The sequence below is a fragment of the Aedes albopictus genome, chromosome 2 (genome assembly GCF_035046485.1).
Source record: "Aedes albopictus strain Foshan chromosome 2, AalbF5, whole genome shotgun sequence".
Taxonomy (NCBI): Eukaryota; Metazoa; Arthropoda; class Insecta; order Diptera; family Culicidae; genus Aedes; species Aedes albopictus.
Window position 1 is genome coordinate 270,207,787 of NC_085137.1, and position 25,379 is coordinate 270,233,165.

Sequence of the window (25,379 nt, forward strand, 5' to 3'; positions counted from 1 at the left end):
CCCGCGGAACCTGTCACGGTGGTCCGGATCGGTCAACTTATAAAAATCTGGTTATTGCAGTTGTGTTTCATTGCTTGCAACAAAAATTACGCTGAAAATTGATGATTCAAATACAATAACCCACGAAATAATCACTTTTTGCCATTTTGGCACCCCCCTGACCCCAGTACAATCCGGAATATCTCCGGAATGGTTCCGGATGTTGCATGGCCACTTGAGTATAATAAACTAGCACCAAATTATTATCGATTCAGGGCGACTTCAAAAAAATCGGCTGAAAATTGACGAAATGCCAGCATTTTGAAAATGAGATGTCAAGGTGCGGGTATGTGAAGGTTAATATGAATTTGAGAGTGGAACAAATGTCTCAATTCTGATTCTTGTAATTAAAGATAATTCAAAAAAGTGGAGTGGATCTGGTGTGATGGTTAGAACACTTGACTATCACGCCGAGGACCTGGGATCGAATCCCACTCCCGACAAACTCACAAAATGTGAGTTCTTCCTTCGGAAGGGAAGTAAAGCGTGGGTCCCGAGATGAACTAGCCTAGGGCTAAAAATCTCGTTAATACAGATTAAAAAAAAATAAAAAATAATTCAAAAAACAAGGAATTAGTTAACATCAAATGATATTCCAGTGTATTCTAAAAGTATTGCAAATATGAATTACATCAGAACATTTAAAAAAAGTGAAATTGTAGGTCCAAACTAATTACTTGATAATGACAGTTCTAAGATAATAACTTGTGACAGAATTCATGATAATCATGAGTATGAAGATAATAAAAAATCCCATTCTGTGTTTTTTTTTATTCAAGGAGGGTAATAATTGTTACCGGACTATCGTCGGCAACATAAGAACCCAGGGTCTTGAAAGGCATATTGTTAAACATTTATAAAAACTGCTTGGTAACTATTTACAAACAAGTAGCATTGCTTTCCAGTAGGATGGCTCGTCATATACACGTCGTTGCAAACATCACAAGCACTTTACATTATATAATTAAACTTAACCTAACTAAGAGCTAAAGCAATAAAACAATAACAACAAAACATACAAAAATATATGCATTTATACATACTTTTGCTTTCGTAGCCAATTATGACATAGACCTAACATCATTTACTAACCTAAACTGAACGATTCGCATCTCTTCGGGCGAATTGGAGTCGACGATTACCTGTTTCCGGAGAATCGGAGTATGAGTGCGGGAGAGATGAGAGATCGGTACGAGAGCATATACGTACGTACAGACGATGAAGGGGTTAACAGGAGAATTGATTGAATAGGCTGGAGAATTGATTGAGGGGAGTAACGAGAGGACGATCGTAGAAGACACTACGTGCGCCGGTTAGAGGTCTCGGATCACCCAAGAAAAACGGATTTTGAAATTCCGCCGATATAACTGAAATGTGTGTGTGAGCAGTATAGTGGACGCTGAAACTGTCCCCTCAACAAACGAAGACCGTATTCAGCAGGAAGGTGGCAAGCCCTACGCTGGTGGCAGCCGAGCCCCCTCGTTATCGCCTTGTCACACGTGGCGAGAGCTCGACATCCGTAGTTTTTGCGGTGAGGGCTATTAGTAGCCCAATATCCAATGCGTTGTCGCTCCGTACACGAGCGTTTGGTACGTCACGACGAATATTGGACCGTTTTATACCATGCGGTAACCTGGCCTTCCAAATCAGCCTGGAATCCGGAAGAAGGCTTGTGGAATGTCTCCGGAGTGCAGCGGACGTCGGGCTACGGCACAATGTCACCTCCCCCCCCCCCCCCCTCTGGACGTACTAAGAGAAAACACCAGTTCCCGGACCAGCGGTATCGGGTTACCGACCGTCTTAATGAACCGTACCACCATTGACCTTCCCGAAGGTTATTCACAATTTGGAGCAACGCCTGACAGGTATGCTCCGACAATTCATTCTCTCCACATGTATCGTTAAAGGGCCCCAACGGACGCAGCCCGGCCGCAACAGTACCCATCTATCGTTTCTTCCCCTTTTCAAATTTCCCTACCTTCCATATTATGTTTAAATAAAAAATAACTAAAAATGTATTTGTAACCGTATTGCCATTTTCACTCTGAGCCTTAGGTGCATGTATGTCCTCCGCCTGTGTCGTTGATTATCCACTTCGTTTTCTCAATGAGTCATCTCAATCAAGTGAGGTGCCAACCCGAGATTGTAGAGGAGCGCTGAGCTAGTCGTTCGTTACACTTCTAAAGGGAGAAAACATTCATGACAACGTGACGTACACTGGAAAAAAATAAATTTAATATGCTGGGGCCTCCCGTGACCTAGGTTGTTATACGTTTATATAATAATGAGATTGTAATGGGTTCTATTTGTGTCCTAACAACTTATCGTTAAGTTGAAAATTTTAGGTGTTTAGTCACCCAGTTTCGACCAGTTGCTTTTCCCGGCAATTAGTTGATGACTGAGACAATGTTTTATCTAATGTATGTTTGATAAACTACGTACCGTTAAAATTACTTTATTTTTGATGGCCTACATACTATTACAATAAGTGTGGAATACCCCTATATTTAGTAGAATCACACACTGGGAAAAAAATCTTCATTCCTTCTATGTGTCCGGGACATGGATTTTTGCAATGGGGGTAAACAAATGTTTTCTATTAGTGCGACTCATACTTTTGATGAGGCTCCATACAGCAGCGACTCATACAATTTAGAGCACATACTATTCATATGCTAATTTGCTTCCGTAATCGGGTATTGGTTGCATATACTTTGGATGTGGTTTGGCACATGGATATTTGCCATTAAGTATGAGGCAATTTTCATGAGTGCAGAAAACATATGGCTGTACGTAATGCTTACTGAAATTATCAATGTTTTATAGTGAAAAATTTATTTTTTGCTAAATTGTTCATTCACTTCCTAATGGGGTCCAAAATACCTCCCTTACCCTATTCTACTTCTGTTCTCAAGATGAATCTATTTAGATATATTAGTGCCTATTTGGATTGAAAGAGAAACCGGAAAGAGGTAATCACGTTCAAATGTATGCGTGCCTTTTTTGTAGATGTAGTTGTGAAACTGCGAGGAAAATATTTGCACTCTCACCCCGGACGTTAGTTTTATAATTATTTACCAGTTTTACCTAATTCGATTGGGTAATATTTGCATATGCAATCTGAATAGCCTTTCAATCGGCGTGCACTTTTGTGTGAGGAAAAATTTACGCTAGTGTTCGTGTGTTGAAATGTTACTTATCTCTATAGTAATTTTTATGTGGTATTTGTAAATTTGACTTATTTTCCTCTATATAGGTGAAAACGTCAAACCGGTACAACTTTATTCGTCGAATGAAAATATTACATGTTATATTGTTGCAACTAGTAACGATGTATTGTTGATAAACAATTTAAAGATTCTTTCTCAACGTTTATTTGACAAATCATATGTAGGTGAGTTACAGTAAAAAATTCAGCTCAATCGGAGCATTGATTACAAAGAATGAGATGTGTGAAGTGAGCGACTTTGATTAAAAATAGAACAAAAATCGATTTCAAATCATCAACCTTGTATGGAAAGTCGAAAAAATTACCGCTCTACTGTATTTTTTTTTCCTTCGCGTTTTCGAACTCAGGGCATGATTCTACACCAAAAACAATCATCAGCTTACCGAGTTCAAAAATGCTGTAAACTAATGTAATTGGTACAGGCACCCAATCAAAATTTGAGAAATTTTGATGCACTCTTTGAAAAGTTACAGCATGTTGAACTTTTTTGTGAGAGAAAAAAAAGTTGCCTATCCCAAACATTTTGGCCACCCCCTGTAAACAAGCTCTGTAGCGCGCAGTGCATCAGTGTTTTTATCCATGGTACGAGTAATATCGAGAGGAATAAACGTATTTAAGTGAATCCAGAGTTTCATTCTTCCACCGAAGAGCATCGTCTCGAGTTGTCCACCGCTGGAACCAAAGCACTCGATTGCTGCTGCTGAATCCATCGCCGAAGTATACAGTCCACCGTTTGTCGCTCACCTGATCGAGCCAAGGAAGCAATAGGACCTTGTTCCTTCAAGCCGATCCACAAATTGACCAGTTCCGCGGTAATCAATTGTGGATACCGACTTGATTGCACGTGGACAAACCAATTGTTCATTTCAGTCAGATTTCTGTGTTTCTGGAACATCAGTGGATGTGCAATAAGCTTTTGTTCCCTCGAGTCGATCCATAAATTTATCCGACCCACGACAGTCATTTGTGGACAGTGGGCACCGGCTCGATTGCACATGGGCAATATCAGGGTCGTGCAATTTCTAAAGGAAAACATGACGTACGACAGCTGTAGCAAGTCGTTTCCCATACGAACGGACTGCTGTGATGCTTAATCTCTCACCCAGCAACACACTCGTTCGCTGCTGCTACAGAACAGGGTTGAAAAAATCTCATTCAATTGAATGAATTTCTGCTGAACTGAATGCTTTTGACATTCATTTTCAGCTCCGCTGTGAGATACTTGAAAGTGAACGCAGAAAAATTCAACTACTTTGTGGAGGTAATGACTGCTCCATCATCAACATACGCTCTGCGCTGATGGATGCTTCATGTCAACACCGCCCGCATGAATGCGACTCGCCCATAAGCAAGCGTGGTGAATTTTTGTCGTTTGAGTACCGGTCACAGGAAAAATGTTGCTTTTGAATCTCGCCGTCTCTCCAGTGTCTTTATTCTCTTTTCGATTGCCTCCGTGACAGACAGGGGCTTTAACGTCAGAAGCGGTGTGGTGAAAAGACAAAAACAAAAACTCACGTTCGTTGGGAGCTTCGGAATTTTTGCAACCGTGCTACAGAAACAAGTGTGTATGAAACATGGAATGATACACTTGGATTTTCGTTTCATTTATGAGTCATTGAAATACTTCAACATGCTAAAAACACTATTTAAACCGCATTTTTCAATAGTGGTGCACGCCAATAGAATGATAATTGTGTTTTATGAAAGAGGATAACAAATTCGACCACTTAAATCCAATTTATCGGCGCCCGCAACCATTGAAAGACTAGCGCGCACCAGTGAAACACTACTGCTCTGCCGGGTAAGCACAAGCAATGCGACCGGGTGGGAGACTACCGAGTGCTACGATGAGCGGAAAAGTTTTGGAAAACGAAACGAGTGATTAGAAAAATGTATGAAACGGTTGAAGTGACTCATTCAAATGTTGCATGAAAGTGTATCATTGAAACGAAATTGTACGACCCTGGGCAATATAATCGTTCCATCGCCCAATTGTTGTTGGCCGGTAACAGAATTTGACTGTCCCGTCGTCGCCCCCATTTCGTCGTCCGGACCCATACAGTGTGCACCGCACACAAACATAATTTTAGCAGCAACAATCAAAAACGGTGAAACTTTATTTAACAACCGGAATATGTTTCACCCTTCAAAAGAGTTAGTTAATGGAAAACATGACTTTAAATATTTCGCAATTATTTATTTGGAAGTAAAGTCGTAATAGTACCAGCTCGTCTTCTTCACAAGGAAAAAGTTTCCATAAAATTTGAAAATGTTATTGATTGATATGATTCAGCCCCAGTCAATTGCACAAGTTTACAAAATAAAACGAAACTCGTGAACTTCTGTCAACGACCAACATTTTTGAAGCACAATTTAGCGCTGATTTCGAAACCGACCTTCAAAAAATTTTATGTAGAACAGTTTTTGAGTTTTAGCTCAATATCGAGCTTTACAACTTTTCAAAATATGCAATTTACTCAAATTCAAATATACTGCGTTTTGTTCAACCAATTTCAAATCGTTTTCCATAAATTAAAAGCTGAATATAATACCATTCGATCATCTGAATACTGGTTTTTCTTCAAATTGATGAAATTCAAGACATTGCACATTGGGCAAAATCAAGCCCAAAGGTGGAAAAAATTAATAACTTTCTTAATACAAGACACTATGTGACCATCAATGGCTTATTCGAAAGCAAATTTTCTCAAGAATAGGTTGGTGGATGACTTCTCTGAAGCGAGTTATAGAGCCCGTTTTACCCCAGTTCCCCATAAAATTTGTGAATTTCGGCACTTGTTATGATTTTAATGATTATTTTGCTGGGATACCATCGCCCCACTCCCATTGAGTAACATTACATACATAAAGTTATTAATATGTTGGAATTTTAGGGTGTTGTGGGGTTAATTAGGCAATGGTATATTTTCAAGGTAGAAATTAATTTTTTTTATAATTATTTATGATTTTTTACGTTACAATAACTACATAAATGATCGAATACACATGGTTTATTCCTAATGAAACCATTTTTGGTGAGTTTGATCTTAAATTATTGGTTATATTTAAGTTTTCCCGCATACAAATATGAGTAGTTCCCATCCTTGTACCACCGATTCCAAACATTTCCAAACGATGGGCCATTGCTTATATACTCCAAAAATATCCTAAATGTTGTTTGAGCATAGCCTCATAGACGGGAGGTGGCGGCAGCATATAGTTTTAGAGCTTAGTTTACCCAAACTCCCCTATAAACTTTTTTTTTATTGTTTTTAAATAAAAACAACTTTAACAAACTTCTATGCATGATATGAGTTAATATTGATGAAGAGCTAACCAGTAAGGAGTGTATCGGAAATAAACTATAAACATTCAGGATGCTCTATCTCGAAGCATGTTTGGTTTTATCATTTCGGTTCTTCTATCAAATCTTCACAATACAGTCAAGTTTAGAACAGCCTGAAAAAATTTGAAAAATGTTTAGCATTACTGAAAATATTGTAGAATGAATACATCTCACAAATTAAAGTTTTGGACAAATTGTTGTTTTTTAGAGATTTTTCAGCGTTTCAATAACCTGTAGCGAATGAAACTTGTACGGCGAAAAACCCAAAAAATATTAATTATTGTTAGCAGTTACACTCCCGTTCAAAAGTTTGGGGTCACCCCCTCAAAAACATGTCATTTTTTTAGGCCCATATCTTCGCCAATTTGCGTCCGATTTCAAAACCCTAGGTTTCATTCAAAAGATAATAATTCAAAGAAACTTTGAACATGATTTAAAAGAAACTTTTTCAAAAAATTTTGTATGTAAACTTAACCCAAAGTTGCCAAATTTTCTAAAAAATGAATATAAACTTGCGGCAGTGTCGCTGGAAGTTGGGTGGACCAAATTTTAAGACGAGAGCGGTAATATGACCCATTTTCTATTAGCTTTCGACTGCTTTTTACAGAACTTAGCAAAAAAATCTAGAAAAAAAAGTTATTAAGTAAATTTATCCTTGATGTCATCGACCAAAAGTTTGGGGTCACCCCTCAATATGATGTATCGGCCAAAAGTTTGGGGTCACTATCGTAAAACATGGAAAAGTGATTTGTTGATATTTTTGTCAGCTTTCATTCAATTTTAATTCTTCTTGGCTTATTTGAAACAAAATGAATGATACTTACTGCATAGACATTGAACCACACATATTTGTTGAAATTTACATACTAAAACTTAACGTAAAGTTGCCTCATTTTTTTAAGCGTGGTAAAATGTGCTAACTTCACATAACATTTTTATATACAAAAATCGTTTAATACGTTGAGTTGAAGACATCAAACGTAAATTTAGTTAATTATCTTTGAAATGAGCCAAAAATAATTAAAATTGAACTATAGATGACGAAGATGTTACCAAATCACTTTTCCATGTTTTACGAAAGTGACCCCAAACTTTTGGTCGATGACATCAAGGATTAATTTACTTAATAACTTTTTTTCTAGATTTTTTAGCTAAGTTCTGTAAAAAGCAGTTGAAAGCTAATAGAAAATGGGTCGTATAACCGCTCTCATCTTAAAATTTGGTCGACCCAACTTCTAGCGACACTGCCGTAAGTTTATATTCATTTTTTTAGAAAATTTGGCAACTTTGGGTTAAGTTTACATACAAAATTTTTTGAAAAAGTTTCTTTCAAATTATGTTCAAAGTTTCTTTGACTTACTATCTTCTGAATGAAACCTAGGGTTTTGAAATCGGACGCAAATTGGCGGAGATATGGGCCTAAAAAAATAACATGTTTTTGAGGGGGTGACCCCAAACTTTTGAACGGGAGTGTATGTACACATAACATATCACCGAACACCAACTTAAAAAAATATTTATGATCGAAAAACCCTCAACATTTGAAAAATGACCTATCCTAAAAAAACACTAATTTTTTGGCGAACTTTGACAGTCTGTTTTAAATATCTGCAAAGATTATACAACTCCGTTCTCTACTAAAGCTACCTCATCGTTAAGTTTAAAAACATTTCCAATTAAAAAAAAATTGAATCATCAATTTGATGTATTTTTTATTTGCGTAATCGTGCTTTGAATGAGCATCAAAAAATAGGGTCAGTGAAAAATGACCTTTTTTCATTTTTAAGAATTGCGCTAAAATGGAGTCAAATTTTTTCGGGAAAAAAGTTTTTTACCTATATTATGAGCAATCTGGGAAAGAATATATTTGCGCTAAAATATTTAAAAAAATAAAAAAAAAAACATTTTTTCCGCGATTTCAAATTTTTAAGAGGTGTCCAAAATTTCAAGATCATGCGTTTAAACTTTGAGATTGATGACCATGTAAAATAATTATTTTTACAAAAGCAAAAGTGCCATTCTTTTTTCTGAGGATTTATATAGTACCTCCAAAAATAAAATTATTTATAACTTGAATAAATTATTTTTTAGGATGTTTTGAACATATGTAGTTAATTTCCGATACAGTCCTTAATATATCTGCATCCTATGAAATTTGGAAATTAAGGGTACAACGGGGTTAAAAAAACATTCAAAAAGCTTGAACGACCATATAAGTTGACAAATAGCTTGTTTGGCAGATAATTTCTATACGAATGATTCTTGTACTTACGACATTGCTTCTGCGGGGTGTAAAGCCTGTTTCACCCCAATTTCCCTAAAAGTACAATCAAATTGTTCCATTGCAGTTAATATAATATACACACTCAGATTCGATTTCGTTGTTCGGGAATTATTTTGCTGGAAAAAAACGGTAAAGCGAAAAAACTACCGAGTTTCGGTAATCACAGCCAATTTTACAAGAGTTCGGTAATTTTGTTACCGGTTTATTTATAATTTGCTACTGTGCCAGCATCATCTGTCAAATAATTTACAATACGTACTGTAAAATAGAGCTTTTACCAAATACTGTAACAAAAATTACCGGAAAGTTTGTAAATCACAATCTTTTTTACCGAAGTCTGTAAAGTTGCTAGCAACGATGGCGAAATGTCAAACTGATGATGGACGAAATTCTCATTTCGGTTTTAGAAGTTCGTAGTAGGTAGTCCCTCAAAAATCTTGTTTAGTGACCTGAGAAATGTTTTAAAATTGAGCGGAGCGTCGAATGTACTGGACTTGGGTAAGTAGTCAATGCTTATATTTATGAAGGCATTTCCCCATTTCGAATATTTAAGGTACCCCGGGGCAAGTGGGACCTAAAAAGATGCTAGTTTGGTTTTGTGAAGCCAAAACATTCTAAACATGAATAATTTTAAAATTCCAATGTTTGTAAAAGACATTGTTGGTATATTTCTTCTAATTAAAACTGTTTCAAAATGTTTATATTTTATATATTATGCATATAATGAAAAGTGGAGCAGATCTTTATTTACTCCGTATCACGGGGCAAGTGGGACCTATTCGGAATGTTTATATAAATGGCTTTATGTAGTTGCTGCATATATGTCAGTTAGCATAAATTATAAATATCTCATACGAATAACTATGGTTAGCGATTTATGTTGGAAGAGTTTTGAGGTATCGTGCATAAATTACGTAACACATATAATAACGAATCACTCAGAAAAAAATTGACTTAACTCTAGCAGCTCGTGCAAAACAAATTGATTTTTCTTTACCAAAAGCGTCATAACGCTAAATGCCGAAAGGTTTCCATACTTGATCTCCATATTACGTAGTTGATAAATCTCGCCAAAAGATTTTTCAAGATTTACAGATGTTATGTTTCCCTTACATAATTTTACAATCATTAAATATGTACTTTGCATAAGTCGGTTATCCATTTTTTTTCATACTTTATTGCCGGTTCCTTAACACTCAGAAAACTTATTATGCAGTGATAAACGAAAATATAATAGAATTTGCTTAGTCAAAAATAAGAAAAATTGATGGTTTTGAAAACAAATATGTTCTACCCAAGACTTTACCATTTTGAACAATAGCTTCATCATCAAAATAAAAATTAAGTATAATTCAACGATTGATTACTTAAGGTGCCGATTTTTTCTTCACTTTTGTGTAAATTTCGACTAAGGTTGAAGAAAGCGACATCAAACTATAAAATTGTGTTTGTTTACCCTCATAGGTCTCACTTGCCCCAGATACTGAAATGCACTGGGGCAAGTGAGAGCACTTTACTAAAGGTAATAAATGAAAATAACTCAGGGCTTTTTCGCTAAAAATAATTTGCAAGCACTCCAAATATTATCCTGAAACCGAAAAAGTGTCACTTCATTTGTTATTCTATTTTATAAAAAATAAAACAAATTATAGCTGTAGGTCTCACTTGCCCCGGATTCTAACTTGCCCCGGGGTACCTTAACTGTTTTGTTGCAGCTTCTCCTGGTTGTTACGTGATCCAAGGGATTGAAAATTGTTCTGTGGCCATGATATAAATCAAATCCCAGACGATGCTAGGCAAGGTGATATAGTTTACTCATGTAAATATTGCAATTCCTAAAAAAAAACTGGTTAATAAATACAACTAAATATTTAGCTGCATCATTTAATCCTGAAAGTACCGAAAAACTGTAAAACATCCGAATGAAAACATTGAGTTACCGAAAATCTACGGTAATTCTGAAACGCACATTACCGTAGAAATTCGGTAATTTTTGACAGCCTCTCGAAAATCTTGTTTACCGGATGTTCGGTAACCGTTTCGATTACCGAACGGATTACCGGACGTTCAGCTGTTGAGAATTCGGTAAAAAATTACCTAATACTGTAAAATAAAATCTAAGTGTGTGGATATGGTCAATGCAAAAGAAAAGTTTAGTAATTATTCAAGTTCAATTGCACAAAAACAAAACTCTTCAGGTTGGATATAAATTCCTCAAGATGTTGGTATTGACTTGATTTTTTGTATTCGGCTAGATACTTTGCTGTACGTACTGTGCAAAATCGGACACCCTGTCCAAAAAGTCTTGCACCCTACATTACATACACTCAATTCTTTCTTTGCACGGGTTGTTTTTCGACATAACTCAATCAATTTTTAATCAATCCACATTAAAATTGATGGTCAGTACTATCCGTATACGAAACATCAAGTCAATATGTTGATACACACATCAATTCTGAGGAAATGCTGTCGTTCGTTTGACATTATGTCTAGGGAATTTCGATAATTTTTAATGAAACTCAACGTACATATGTACAGATGGAAATATTATTAGTAAAATTGCGAAAAAATCCACAGCTCAGGTGAGATTTGAACTCACGACCCTTATACGCTAGACAAGTGCTTTTCCATCTAAGCTACCGAGCCAATTAATGACACGGCATTTTGGTTGGTACAAGGTAATTCCAATCTCATCGATCATGCTTCATCTTTCCCTTAAATTTCACCGCAAATATATCCATCTCTTATGTACACATGCATGAAGAGCGATGCGATTTATTTACTGTTGAAACTGTTTGCCTAACTTTCAGGCGTCTCTTCATCACCGACTGTGGTGAGGAAGAACAATTGAAACCTGGTAGGCGACCAACGTGTCGTTCGCACTCTTTCATATACGACAGATTACTACAGAAGAGGTAGAAGCTTGAATATGTTGATACGAAATGGGGAAATGCCATCATAAATAAAAGCATTGACTACTTACCCAAGTCCAGTTAATTCGACGTTCCGCTCAATTTTAAAACATTTCTCAGGTCACTGAACAAGATTTTTGAGGGACTACCAACTACGAACTTTTAAAACCGAAATGAGAATTTCTTTCATCACCAGTTTGACATTTCGCCATCGTTGCTAGCAACTTTACAGAACTTCGGTAAAAAAGATTGTGATTTACAAACTTTCCGGTAATTTTTGTTACAGTATTTGGTAAAAGCTCTATTTTACAGTACGTATTGTAAATTATTTGACAGATTATGCTGTTGTGTGGCATACCCCTCATGCATGCGACCAGTGTAAATGGGACTTAATTTGCCGTACACGTTAGTACACTCAGATTAATTAGCACATTAAATATAAGTATCCTGCACTTAGATTTTGACCAATTGCTTTTGCACTTAAAAAATAAGTGCAGTCTTATCGAAACTTTGCCAACTCAGTCAAGATAAATTTTATGTGCGAACCTTTTGCTTTTTAAAAGTCAGCTGATGAAATTTCAATCGTGAGGCACATAGTTCCTATTAAAAAGAATTATAAGAATATTTTCATTGGGAATAAGGCAATCCATGACGACTTTTCGCGATGGGGGTGACAGCCAAAACTGTAAATACACACACAAATTCCTTTGTGTTCAACTGTCACCCCGATCATCGATTGTCAAAAATACATGGTAAACAAAAAAAAATCAGCTGATCGCATCTGTCTCATGGATTTCCTTATTGGTTTTTAGTAACAACAAAATAAAATTTTGAATAATCTAATGTTGAAAAATAAATTTTATTTATTTATCATTGTGCACAGGAGTAGTACCAGATCGCGTGGGCCAAATAATGATGATGAGCAGGATGTGTCCAGGTCGTGACTTTTTTCGGGTCCTTTACCGTTGGTTGGTGCCACCGATTGCGTTGATGTGCTTGCTTGTTGTTTTTGGGGAATTAGAGCTGCATCCAACGTTCACAGCCGGACATTTCACAACGTACGTGCCACTTGCTAACGCAAATGATTGTCTAGGTGATCCGCCGATGCCACGGCCGACGAATAAGGAGCCCCGCTAATGCCACGGCCAATGCAGTTGTCATAGATTCTATAACGACGGGCCAAAAAGATTGATGTCCAGTTGAATCGCTTGATTCCGGGTCTGATGGAGGGCGCGCATGAGGGTCTATTCCATTGGTGTACTCGAGCTCTCTTCCTTCTGCCTCCTCTTGCCTCCGAGTTGTCATGGCAAACACTCTCTTCTTCTGACTCTTCCAAAACTTCCACTTTGATGATACCACCACAATCGAAACCCTGTAATTTGTATCAACGTTTGATAAATGAAAACGAATAGCAGGTTATTTAAATTAACTCACGTTGAGCTTCCACCAAGCTGAACTCTGGTCAAACAGCACGTCCCGGTCGCAGCTTTTTCCGGCAGCTCCCAACAAAATCGTTCGTCCTTGGTGACGGTGAAAGAGCGGTCGACGTTGTAGTGCAAATGTAGAAAGTACAAAAAATTACATAGTTTGAACAAAATTCTATAGTCTGAAGAATAAGTTACTTACCTTCAGCAACTTGGGCGGCAAATTAGTTCTGTTGAGCACCATGTTGAAAATAAATACCGCAATTGTTCGCTACAAACTGTGCGTCTCCTGCGCGCGCCATGTCCATTTTACGTTTGTTATGATTGGTTTTTGAATTTTATTTTGACAGGGTTGCATTTTATGTTACTACACTCTAAACATAATACAGGAAAAATAAATTTTAATGAAGTCAGTTTTAATTTTTATTTGTTGCACTTAGAATGATTTTTTTCTTTCCCGTTCGCAAGCGATGTGCTTTCTGCACTTAAATTCTATCAGTAAATTAATTTGAGTGTATGACAGCTCGAATCCGTTATACGGTGCTCCCTCAACGAATACGCATAAGACACATGCAACGAATAGGCCACTCTTTGGACGACCACCTCCGAGGTAAGTTGTGCTTCTCTGGACGCTTTTGCACAGCTGTCACAGTAGCAAATTACAAATAAACCGGTAACAAAATTACCGAACTCTTGAAAAATTGGCTGTGATTACCGAAACTCGGTAGTTTTTTCGCTTAACCGATTTTTTCCAGCAAAGTAATTATCGAACAACGAAATCGAATCTGAGTGTGTGAGGATAAAGCCTGTATCCGCAATAATCGGGACACAGAAGTACAGTTGTAGCTCTGTAAAGAATCGGTAAAATTTGCCAAATAATTGACTGAGAACTCTTTGGTGCATGTTTATTATGTGTGCCAAATTTTATATAAGATTACTTTTAATTGTGGATGAAAAACAAACAGACATGGTTTTAAGCATTTTGTACAATTATGATCAATTTTCATTCGCATAATAGTTGGTTCTTTTGTGTTACAGTTCTTAGTTCTGTGAAAATATATATAATTATGAAATCTCGTTAGCAGTTATGATACTTACAAAATTTCATCAACTTTGATCAATTGGTTTGCAAAACACTGGTGTTGATAGGGGTGAATCTTAGTGAAAATTTCTCGTGTTTTTCATGTGAAATATTTGCCTATTCATAACTTTTGAATTTCTCTGCCAATTTCCATGAAATTTTCATAGAAAGTAGTTGATTATGTGTATATTATGCCTGCAAAATTTGATGATTATTGGTATAGTACTTTCAAAAGTACAATCGAAACAATAAAGGTTGCTGACTAATTGCTGTCTGAGGGGCTAAAATCACATTCAGTCCCAATACATGTTTCGACTAGTTTCGACTACAAAATTGTTAATACCGCATCGATGTTTTTGAAATTTTGCCTATACAACAAATGTAGATTGAGAGATTTGTGTTCAAAATTTCAGCTATTTCTTTTGCCAAATTCAAAAGTTACAGCACTAACTAGCAAAACTAGGGGCTGTACAAAATTCAATGGCGCACATTCTACTCTTTCATTGCTACAACAAAAAGTACTGCACCGACTCAACTGAAATTTTGTAGGTGAAATGAACACATCTGAAAATGTTATTTGGCCAAATTTGAGCAATTTTAATGTATCTATTGCAGAGTTTCAGCTGTATTTCTGGGTCCCGATTATTGCGGATACAGGCATAATAAAGCAAACAATTATTTGTCACATTCAGTGCTGAAAAATTCATTTCGTCAAATCTAAATTCAATCACCCACAGCTCATTTTAGAAGCTGAACCTGAGAATATGATATACGAAAAACTTGTGCGACTAGACCGGTTCTGCAAGAAAGTCACGGAAAAACTACTATTTTTCGAATATTTAAGGTAAATGTCACAGACTACATTCGAAAAATGCCAAATGATATTCACGGTGAATATCATTTGGCATTTTTCACAGGTAGTCCGTGACATTTACCTTAAATATTCGAAAAATAGCGGTTTTTCCGTGACTTTCTTGCAGAACTGGTCTAGTCGCACAAGTTTTTCATATATCATATTCTCAGGTTCAGCTTCTAAAATGAGCTGTAGGTGGTTGAATTTAGATATGACGAAATGAAATTTTCAGCACTGGTCACATTATTTGTCAACTTATATGGTCATTCAAGCTCTTTGTTTTTTTTTTCATTTAACCCCATGGTACCCTAAATTTCCAAATTTCATAGGATGCAGAGATATTACTGGTTAGCTCTTCATCAATATTAACTAATATCATGCATAGAAGTTTCAAGTTAAAGTTGTTTTAATTTAAAAACAATAAGAAATAAGTTTATAGAGGAGTTTGGGTTAACTAAGCTCTAAAACTATATGTCGCCGTCACCTCCCGTCTATGGGGCTACGCGAACAACACTTAGGATATTTTTGGAGTATATAAGCAATGGCTCATCGTTTGGAAATGTTTGGAATCTGTGGTATAAGGATAGGAACTACTCATATTTGTATGCGGGAAAACTTAAATATAACCAATAATTTAAGATCAAACTCGCCAAAAATGGTTTCTTCAGGAATAATGTGCATTCGATCTTTTATTTAGTTATTGTCACGTAAACAATCATAAATAAAAACAAATGGATTTCTACATTGAAAATATACCATTGCCTAACTGACCCCACAACACCCTAAAATTCCAACATTTTAATAAATTTTTGTATGTAAAGTTACTTAATGGGAGTGGGGCGATGGTATCCCAGCGAAATAATCATTAAAATCATAACAAGTGCCGTGGAATAACATAAATTCACAAATTTTATGGGGAATTGGGGTAAAACGGGCTCTATAACTCGCTTCAGAGGAGTTGCCCGTACATGAATCATCCACCAACCAATTCTTGAGAAAATTTGCTTCGAATAAGCTATTGATGATCACATATGGTCTTGTATTAAGAAAGTTATTAATTTTTTCCACCTTTGGGCTTGATTTTGCCCAATGTGCATTGGCGAGTTTTAGGGACGATCTCCTTAAATTTTAGCAAAATTTTAGCAAAATTTAGCAAAATGATTACGGAGAATGAGATGTTTGAAGTGAGCGACTTTGCTTAAAAATAGAACAAATATCGATTTCAAATCATCAACCTTGTATGAAAAGTCGAAAAAAAATCGCTCTACTGTATTTTTTTCTTTCGCGTTTTCGAACTCAGGGCATGATTCTACACTAAAAATGATCATCAGCTTACCGAGTTCAAAAATGATGTAAACTAATGTTATCGTTCCTGAATTTTGATGCTGATCTCAAAAAAACATGGCCGTGTGACACTATTCCGTCTCTTATTTTGCAAAATTTGGATATGTAATAAGTTCGTTGTTGGAAAATGATCGTCTTAGCTAAGAAATGATCGTGGTAAAATTTGAAGTCCGTATCTCAAGGCTAAGTGGTCCCTCAAGGGGCCTAAAGTTGTCAAAAATGGTATGGGACCAAAAAAAAAAAACATGGCATTTTTTTCAACATAAAAATATGCTATTCCCGCTCCAGTTGGTGAAAATTTTTCGTCAAACTGAAAATTCTTCACTGGGTGTGTTTCTGTGATGTCCATCGCCTAATGTTAGCGATTGTTCGATGTTCAGTCTGTACAGCCTCTGGTTGAAGACGGTGTTTTTAAGAATGTTTGTTCAATCTGTGATTGTCTGATTGTTTTGTTGAGATATGGTTATTATAAATCCTAGATTTTTGAGCGAGTAAAGGCGCTAAAGTCTAGGTATAAGGGCCAGAGCATAAGGCGTAAATACCTGTGTCCATCCCCGGATTCCAAACACCAAGAAGTGACATTAATCTTCATAGCAACGTGACTCCCACCGTTAATATTTCATATTCATGCTTCGTATACGAAACAATTGGTACGAGATGTCCCCGTTCTTCGATTTCAATAACAATATAGGATGTCCCAGAAAGTATGGGCACAACTTCCTTTAGCGAAAATACAATCATTTTCTTAAAAAACGACCATTTTTATATTTTTGTATTTTTATTCAAAGTATTTTCATTGATACCTGTAAAGAGTTCATACATTAAAAAAGGTTTTTGTTTCCAGAATGTTTAAAATGAAAAAGGAACTCTTAAAACTTCTGCACAAATTACTTTTTTACGGTTTTGCCAAATCCACAAATTTGAAACATTTTTTACGATTTTTTTTTGCATGATATATTCGAAAACATGTTTCCTCAGATGGCTGATTTGAATTTTTCATAAAAATATGTTTTGCCTGTGCGTACGGGTATTTTAAAATTTTGAGAAAACTGGAAAATTCGCCTTTTTTGTTTTTGGATAAGACATGCCCACAGACATTCGAGTTTAAAAGCATGTTTTAGCGAGAATAAAAATAATTTATACTACACTTTATAAAGCTAGAGCATTTATTTTACTTATAGTGAAGTTGAATTGTAAATTTCTGCATGCTAATAAATATTCAGAAGCTTGTTTGCAACTATCAGAAAAACGGGTTTACATAAATATCGATTTTGGTGTTTAAATTTATTTTTCATTTTCAAAAATATATGTTTTCAATTCAAACTAAGGGTGGTATAATAGATACGCCTGTAGAAATACACGGATATATTTTTTGAAATTTTTATCGAGCCTTATTTCATGCGTAGAAAACAATGTGTTAAGCGATGTTATTGAAAAATATAGCAATATGTGCAGAAGCTTTAAAAGGTATTTTAGAAAATGCTCCACGACATCCAAACTAAGTGTAAAATGCAAATTTTGATGATAAGCATTTGATGTTAATATATTAAGGCGGGATAAGTGTGAAAATAAAATTTGTTGATGCATCCATTCCCAAATGACAAAGCTGCAAAGTTGGGCCCATACTTTCTGGGACACCCTATAACAACGCTGCACAGTAGGCCTGGCCGCTTTAGTGTTTGTAATACATCTCAGATGTGCTGCAAGGATTAATAATGACAAGAAAAATGATGGAATTAGTCGATTCCATGATTTTCCAGGATCTAGACTAGTCTAGATTAGACTAGACTAGATAAGGTAATTTTAAATCCTAGATTTCTGTTGAGATAAGATTATATTTCATGGATTCTTACAAAAACAAGATTTACAGCAACTTAAACTTAAAAGCTAGGGATTTCCCAAACCCAACCGGAACGAATGGCCCAGAAGTGTACCAGACGGCGTGACCCTTTTCAACCTGACGGTTTCAAAATTGAACAAATTTGTGTGACTTGTTGATTTGTGTATCGAGCCCTGAAGATGGTCCAATAGTCGGACCGAAACGTCGGCGATGATCAGTAATTAATCAACGCAAATTGTTAGACTGCAAGCCGAAATTTTCCATGAAAATCGATGACAGTATAACTTTGTTGTGTTTACTGATTATTTCTTTTTTTTTTCAGGAAATGACTGGGGAGAAGAGCGAAACGTAGTGATCACACGTGATGAAAATCACTCGTATGGAATAAGTATCGTTGGAGGAACAGTAAGTACAACATTAATGATCGATTCTTTGGATACATTTTTAGTGCGTGGCAGTTGCTATGAACGACTTTGAGACTACGTTAATTGTAGTGCGTTTACAGTGAACGAATATGATATTACGCACTTACTTATCTTACCGACCAGGCTAAGGCCGGGGTGGCATCTTCTGTACATAGTAGCCGTCTATATCCCACTCGGTCCATGGCTGTTTGTCTCCAGTTCCGCACCCTACGTAGGGTCCGGGTCCGCTGATCGTCCTCCACTTGGTCGATCCACCTAGCTCGCTGCGCACCACGGCTTCTTGTACCGGTCGGATAATTCTCGAGATCCATTTTAGTCGGGTTGCTATCCGACATTCTGATGACGTGACTTGTCCACCGTAGCCTCCCGATTTTCGCGGTATGGACGATGGTTGGTTCTCTCAGCAGTACGCAACACCTTCTGTTCGAAAACTTCAAAGGCGCGTTGATCCTCTGCACGTATGGTACCGTCTATGTTTCGTGTCGGGTAGACGTCTATGTTTCGTGCCCTTAGAGGACTACCGGTCTAATCAGCGTTTTGTAGATAGTTAACTTCGTGTTACGGCGAACTTTATTCGATCGTAGAGTTCTGCGTAGTCCAAAGTAGGCACGATTCCCTGCTGCAATGTGCCTCTGAATTTCTCTGCTGGTGTCGTAGTCGGTGGTCACCAGTGAGCCCAAGTACACGAATTCTTCAAACGCCTCGATTTCATCACCGTCGATATAAATTCAAGGTGGCGGGCGCGATGATTCCTCCCCGGATCCCATTGCCATCATGTACTTTGTCTTCGACACATTAATGACTAATCCGATTCGCCAGGCTTCACTATTTAGTCGGATGTACGTTTCCGCCATCGTCTCAAATGATATCAATATCATCAGCGAAACCAAGCAGCTGAACGGAGTTCGTGAAAATCGTCCCACTCGTGATTATCCCCGCTCTCCTTATCACACCTTCTAACGCAATGTTGAACAGCAAGCACGAAAGACCATCACCTTGCCGTAACCCTCTGCGAGATTCGAAAGGACTCGAGAGTGTCCCTGATACTCGAACTACGCACATCACTCGATCCATCGTCGCCTTGATTAATTTTATCAGTTTATCCGGGAATCCGTATTGGTGCATAATCTGCCATAGCTGTGCTCGATCGATTGTAGCATACGCTGATTTGAAATCGATGAACAAGTGATGTGTGGGCACGTTGTATTCGCGGCATTCCTGCAATACCTGGCGGATGGCGAACATCTGGTCCGTTGTAGCGCGTTCACCCATGAATCCAGCCTGATATAGCCCCAAGAACTGTCTTGCAATCGGCGATAGACGATGGCATAAAATTTGAGAAAGTACCTTGTAGGCAGCGCTTAGTGTGATTGCGCGATAGTTCCCGCAATCCAACTTATCGGACACACGATACCTTCCATCCACTCCTCTGGTAATTCTTCCTCCTCCCAAATCTTGGTAATGACCCAGTTTAGTGCTCTCACCTGTCCTTCCCCACCGTGTTTTAGTAACTCGCTTGGTAGTTGCTCTGCTCCAGCGGCTTTATTGTTTTTAACCGGCTAACGTCCTCTTCAGCTCTTGGAGGTTAGGGGCTGGATATCTTTCGTCCCGCGCACGTACACTGTGGTGCATAATTGATCGGACAAACGTCGTTTTCCATACAAAATGACCAAGTTTGAGATGCTGTAACTATGGTTTGCTTTGATGGATTGAGCTCAATTTTTGACACGAAACTACAGATATGCTGAATTTTACGTATACTCAGTATAAAATGTTTCCGTTCAAAGGTTTGGGCGTGACAAGGCGTTCAAAATGTGCAAAAGTGATCGGACAGCGGCACGCGTGTAAATCAAAGGAGTACCGCGGGTACCTTACCAACCCAGTAGACCGACGCCACGACAGCACCGCTACCGGGACTTCCTCTTCGCGGCCACTTAATCGCTGTAAGGGTCGATCTCGACCGCAGGGCACCGGTTTGACCAACAAAGCCGACTTTGAACCTCTGGACCACCTCTTGTACTGCATCTGGACTAGCCATTCTCCATGTCCACGCGCCACCTCCTCTGTAGCTCCCAGACGATATGGGTGATAGCCGTTGAAACGGCGTTCCAGCTAAACTCATCCTACACATCCTCTGAACCAAATTGTCCGGAGTTGTGTCCTCCCCGCATGTGGCAAGCATGCGGTCACGCATTGTGCGAAAACGCTGGCACACGAACAAAACGTGTTTCGCCGTTTCCTCTAAACCATTACACACTGGGCATTTGGGAGAATCCGCATGCCCGAAACGGTGTAGATACTGTCGGAAGCAACCATGACCTCCTGTTGGAGCCAATGCCAAAGTGACGCCCGGACTTGTCCGACCATGCACACAACATACCTCCAAGTTTTTTATTCTTGCCCGACCGCTTCCACCAAGCATATTGCGTCGGCACATTCATTCATATATACATGCAAGCATATGTGCAACCAACCAGGCGAAGCTTGAAAAATATCAATAATAAGCTCCGCCTCTACAAGCGCAGAAGAGAAACAGCGTCTCCAACGCTAAGATTGGTATTATATAAGATAGGCAGTGACAACGAAGAGCATCAGTTTGCGTTTGTTATTCAAGGAGTGAACATCAATAAATAGTTGTTAAGTTCAAGTGTTCCTGTTCTTTTTTGTGTAACGAATAATTGTCCCACCCTAATACTATCCCGTACTTCATTCATAAATGTCCACCAAGAGCTTTCGGTAAACTTGTGCTGCCACCTCGTTTGAAATAGGGCAACTACCGATGCTTAAATTTCGCGCAGTTATTGTGAGTTCCGTTCAAATTAGTTCATCACTTCTACTCAACCATACGAATGCACTTCTTTTGGAGTTCATTTGATTGTACTCGAGCAATATGGGTTGCATGGAGAATCAAATGCTATTATTTGAATTTTGAAAGGAAAACCTTTTCTACCTGGAAAACACCCGAGTAATCTTCCGCAACCGGGATTAGATTTCTATACCGATGAGAGGTACAATAGCTTTTTGTAAGAACTAATGCGCCATTTGAGCGGAGATAGTTGATTGTAACGGACGTTTTTCCAAGTGGTACTTGTAGTTCAAGTGAAGCCAGAAGACACCATTTGCTAAGCCAATTCGCGATAAAGTTTGTAAAAGTGGTTTTTTATATCGTTGCAAGCTTAGTAAGTAGTTAGGAAGAAATGATAATCACAGTTGTTAACTATTTGAACTTTCAGTAGCTGATTTTTTTTTTTTAAAGTCGTATCCCTCCTTAGAGCCTGTGAAACCCACGTGTTTCTTAGTTACGTTAGGCTCAGGTAAGACAATCGATCCACATAAAAGATATGCAATCAGGCTAATGAATCACGTTGAACAGGAATCCCTACTCAACGTGGGGTGCCAATGCGGAGTGTGAAACGTACGCTCAATTGGGATCGAAGCCTACCATTTGGGAGGACCACGTGCTTAGTCGACCGAACCTCAGACCCCTTCGGCCAGTCGTCGATCGGTTGAGACCTCCAACGGTGAATCACCAAGAAGCTCGAAGTTCGGTTTGCGCATAGTGATCGTTATAAATTTGCGCCAGTTGTGCTCGAATAGCTTCTGCGCGCAAGAAGCTTGTCCCTGACGTTTCGACAGCCTCTCAGATACGTTCATTCGGGATTTTCACACCCGTAGCCCGGTCACTCGGGAAAATCCACTCGAAAGGGGAGGCATACCCATTCACCCGTGGGTTCATCGAGCAAGCAACGACATTCATTGTACCCTGGTGTGCATGAAATCACATGCGTCTCCACTGGTGATTCCCAATTTGGACGAGCTGGGTCGAGAGGTCGAACTGCACGACTTTTTGCAACCGAAGGCACCTGGAAAGCGATCGCCAACGAGTCAAGGTCAACCTTTTGCTGCGCAGCGTGGGAGCTTCTAGCCGTTAGCCAGGATAGGTAGAAGTTCAAGGTAGGGTAGTGTTAAGACAGGACTCTGACCTTTGTAATCCCTAAAATAGAAAAGCGAATTAATCGAAATACGCTCAGTCCTTTTTATCTAATATCTTCATTCAATTGGTTTCATTAGTTTATAATTTCTTTATATTTTAATCGGTTTTGTTGATGATTGAATTCCCTATTGGGTTTAAAGGGTTTTCTGACTTTCAGTGCTTGATGATTGGCTGAATTAGATGAACAGGAGCGTTTGAACTATTTTAACCCGCCTTTAGATAGGAGTCTCAGCCGGACTCGAACATACGTCAGCAGTCTCCCTAGTGCAGGGGGTGGCGCTTAAGCTGCTGAACGGTGGTGAGTACATTCCTCTTCGTTACATTTGGCGCCCAACGTGGGGCCCGAAAAGTGATTACAGTTGAAACTCAATTAGGATTTGATCTCTAAGCTTACTCTATATGGGTTTGGTTTTATTTTTTTGGATCAATTGTAGATTAGTTAAAATTTATGACAAATATCTTATAGTGAATTGAATTCGAATTTGGAATAGTTCAATGCCTACTTTTTTGAATAAGATTGAATTGGTTAATAGATAAGTTATTTAAAGTTTTGTGTTTGTCTTTATATTTTTTGCATCTTTTTTTTTTCACTATTTTTTATTGATTTTGTACATACTGGATTCTTTATGATGGATTTCTATCGAATTAATACTAATGATCTGGAGGAAGATGAGCTTAACTACGAGCTAATGATTCGAGGGGCTTCAACGGAAGGTCCCCTTGATTCACGTCGCCGAGCATTGCATAACTTGCTTCGGGAGCGACAAAACGGATACAATCAGCAAATTGCTGATCAGTTGATGTTCACCGACTATGAAGTGTTGCCCCGACAGCTTCACAGAATCGGATTGTTGTTGTCGTCAGGTTTAACCGCCGGTTGTTTGTCCCGATTAGTACACTACCACATGCGAGTTCGACGGTATGTATCTAGGGATGTCATGCAAGCGGAAAATCAAAAGCTGTTGTTGGATCTGATCTCGCGAATGGGTGAGCAGTATTTCGGTGTAAACTTTGAACTTGTTATGGGGCCGTAGGGCCCATATAGCCGAGGCGGTAAACGCACGGGTATTCAGCATGACCATGCTGAGGGTGACGGGTTCGATTCCCGGTCGGTCCAGGATCTTTTCGTAAAGGAAATTTCCTTGACTTCCTTGGGCATAGAGTATCTTCGTGCCTGCCACACGATATACACATGTAAAATGGTCATTGGCAGAGGAAGCTCTCAGTTAAAAACTGTGGAAGTGCTCATTGAACACTAAGCTGAGAAGCAGGCTTTGTCCCAGTGAGGACGTTACGCCAAGAAGAGAGAGAGAGAGATGGGGCCGTCTAATGAACTAGGGACCATGGCCCCAGAGATAGCCTATTCCGAGGAACATTTGGTCGGCAATCAATTGCATCAGTCCCATGAGGGTGTGGCTCGTCCCGTCATTGAATCGGCAGAGAATTTGTCCGAACAGAATAGATCCATGGAAAGGATTGGAAATCGCAATGTTGAGGTCTCGTTAGAGGTACATCCGGATGAAGTCGAGGGAGCCGTAGGGGGTGGACCCGACCCGAGTGGGGTTGTGAACCAGTGGGACCATCGTTCCTCTAGTTTGCCATCGAGCCTTCGACAATCCTCTAAACATGGATTGTTGCTCCCTTCTCAATTAGCCAAAGCCACACAGCCGAGGCTATCGCAGCCACCTCCAGGGTTTTCTACAAACGATCTAAGGGGTGCGCAACAAATGCAAAATGTTATCAGGGCTGAAGTTGTCGATCCCGTTCCCAACTTCAAGACTCCGCCGGTTACTCAAACGGACCCTCCGGTCTCTCTTGGGTTTTCAAGTATCCTCAGCCAACAAAATTTTAATTTTGACAACCCTCAGTTCCAGCGAAGTGGAGGCGACCATACCCAAAATCGGAAAATGGTACCGACAGGCCAAGGGTCTACAGGTAGTGCCTATGGGGTAACGCCTAGGGCCAGACCTGAGCCCAGAAACCCTTCGGCACCAGTTGTTTCAGTTATGAACCGGAATGAGAATGATTATATTCACGTTTCTGAGGTTGAACAACTCGTTCGTCGAGCGGTTCGGGAGGCTCTTCAACAAGAGAGGCAACATCGAGTGGAAAGGGGTGTTGAGGTGTCCCATCTCGCGAGCAATATTGCTAACGTGAGTCTGGGCAACGTGGGAGTCGAGCGAATTACTCGTGGAAGAGAAAATTCGACCTCTCATCAACACGCTATTTACGAACCAATCCCTCCTCTTCAGTTGGATCCCCAAGGGGAACAACCAGAACACATCAATCGGTGGAATCGACCTAGAGTGATTCCTGAACCGGTTCCATCCAAGCCAACGATGCAACCTGAAATGCAATTAGAACATGTAATGACAGGGCGATACCCTGTGTCTAGGATGTTCCTTAGAGATGAACAACCGTACACTGCTCCGACTAGTTCCGAGGCCACCAGGAATTATCAGATGCCTCAAGATTATTCTAGAGCATTCAGAAACGATGGTTCCGTGGGAGATGCTAATGTGGGCTACCTCGGTCGCAGGCAACCACATCAGCAATGTGCCATTATCGAGAAGTGGCCTAAATTCTCCGGGGACACGAATACGGT

The 25,379-nt window shown here is 38.8% G+C and overlaps 1 protein-coding gene and 1 long non-coding RNA gene across 6 annotated transcripts in view; one reads left to right on the top strand and one right to left on the bottom strand.

Moving 5' to 3' along the window:
- LOC109406001 (inactivation-no-after-potential D protein) overlaps nucleotides 1-25,379 on the top strand; it is a 1,280,913-nt gene that overhangs the window by 209,407 nt on the left and 1,046,127 nt on the right. For 4 of the 5 annotated variants that reach the window (XM_062851786.1, XM_062851784.1, XM_062851787.1 and 1 more), the window contains exon 4: nucleotides 18,678-18,760. In XM_062851786.1, coding sequence (XP_062707770.1) covers nucleotides 18,678-18,760 — 83 coding nt within the window. Of the gene's footprint in view, nucleotides 1-18,677; nucleotides 18,761-25,379 lie in introns of those variants that run through there. The other variant, XM_062851785.1, reaches the window with a different exon arrangement.
- LOC109406004 (uncharacterized) lies at nucleotides 12,772-14,123 on the bottom strand. The gene is made up of 2 exons (XR_003898498.2): nucleotides 13,248-14,123; nucleotides 12,772-13,185 (listed from the first exon to the last, which is right to left on the bottom strand). It is a non-coding gene; the product is annotated as an uncharacterized LOC109406004 (long non-coding RNA).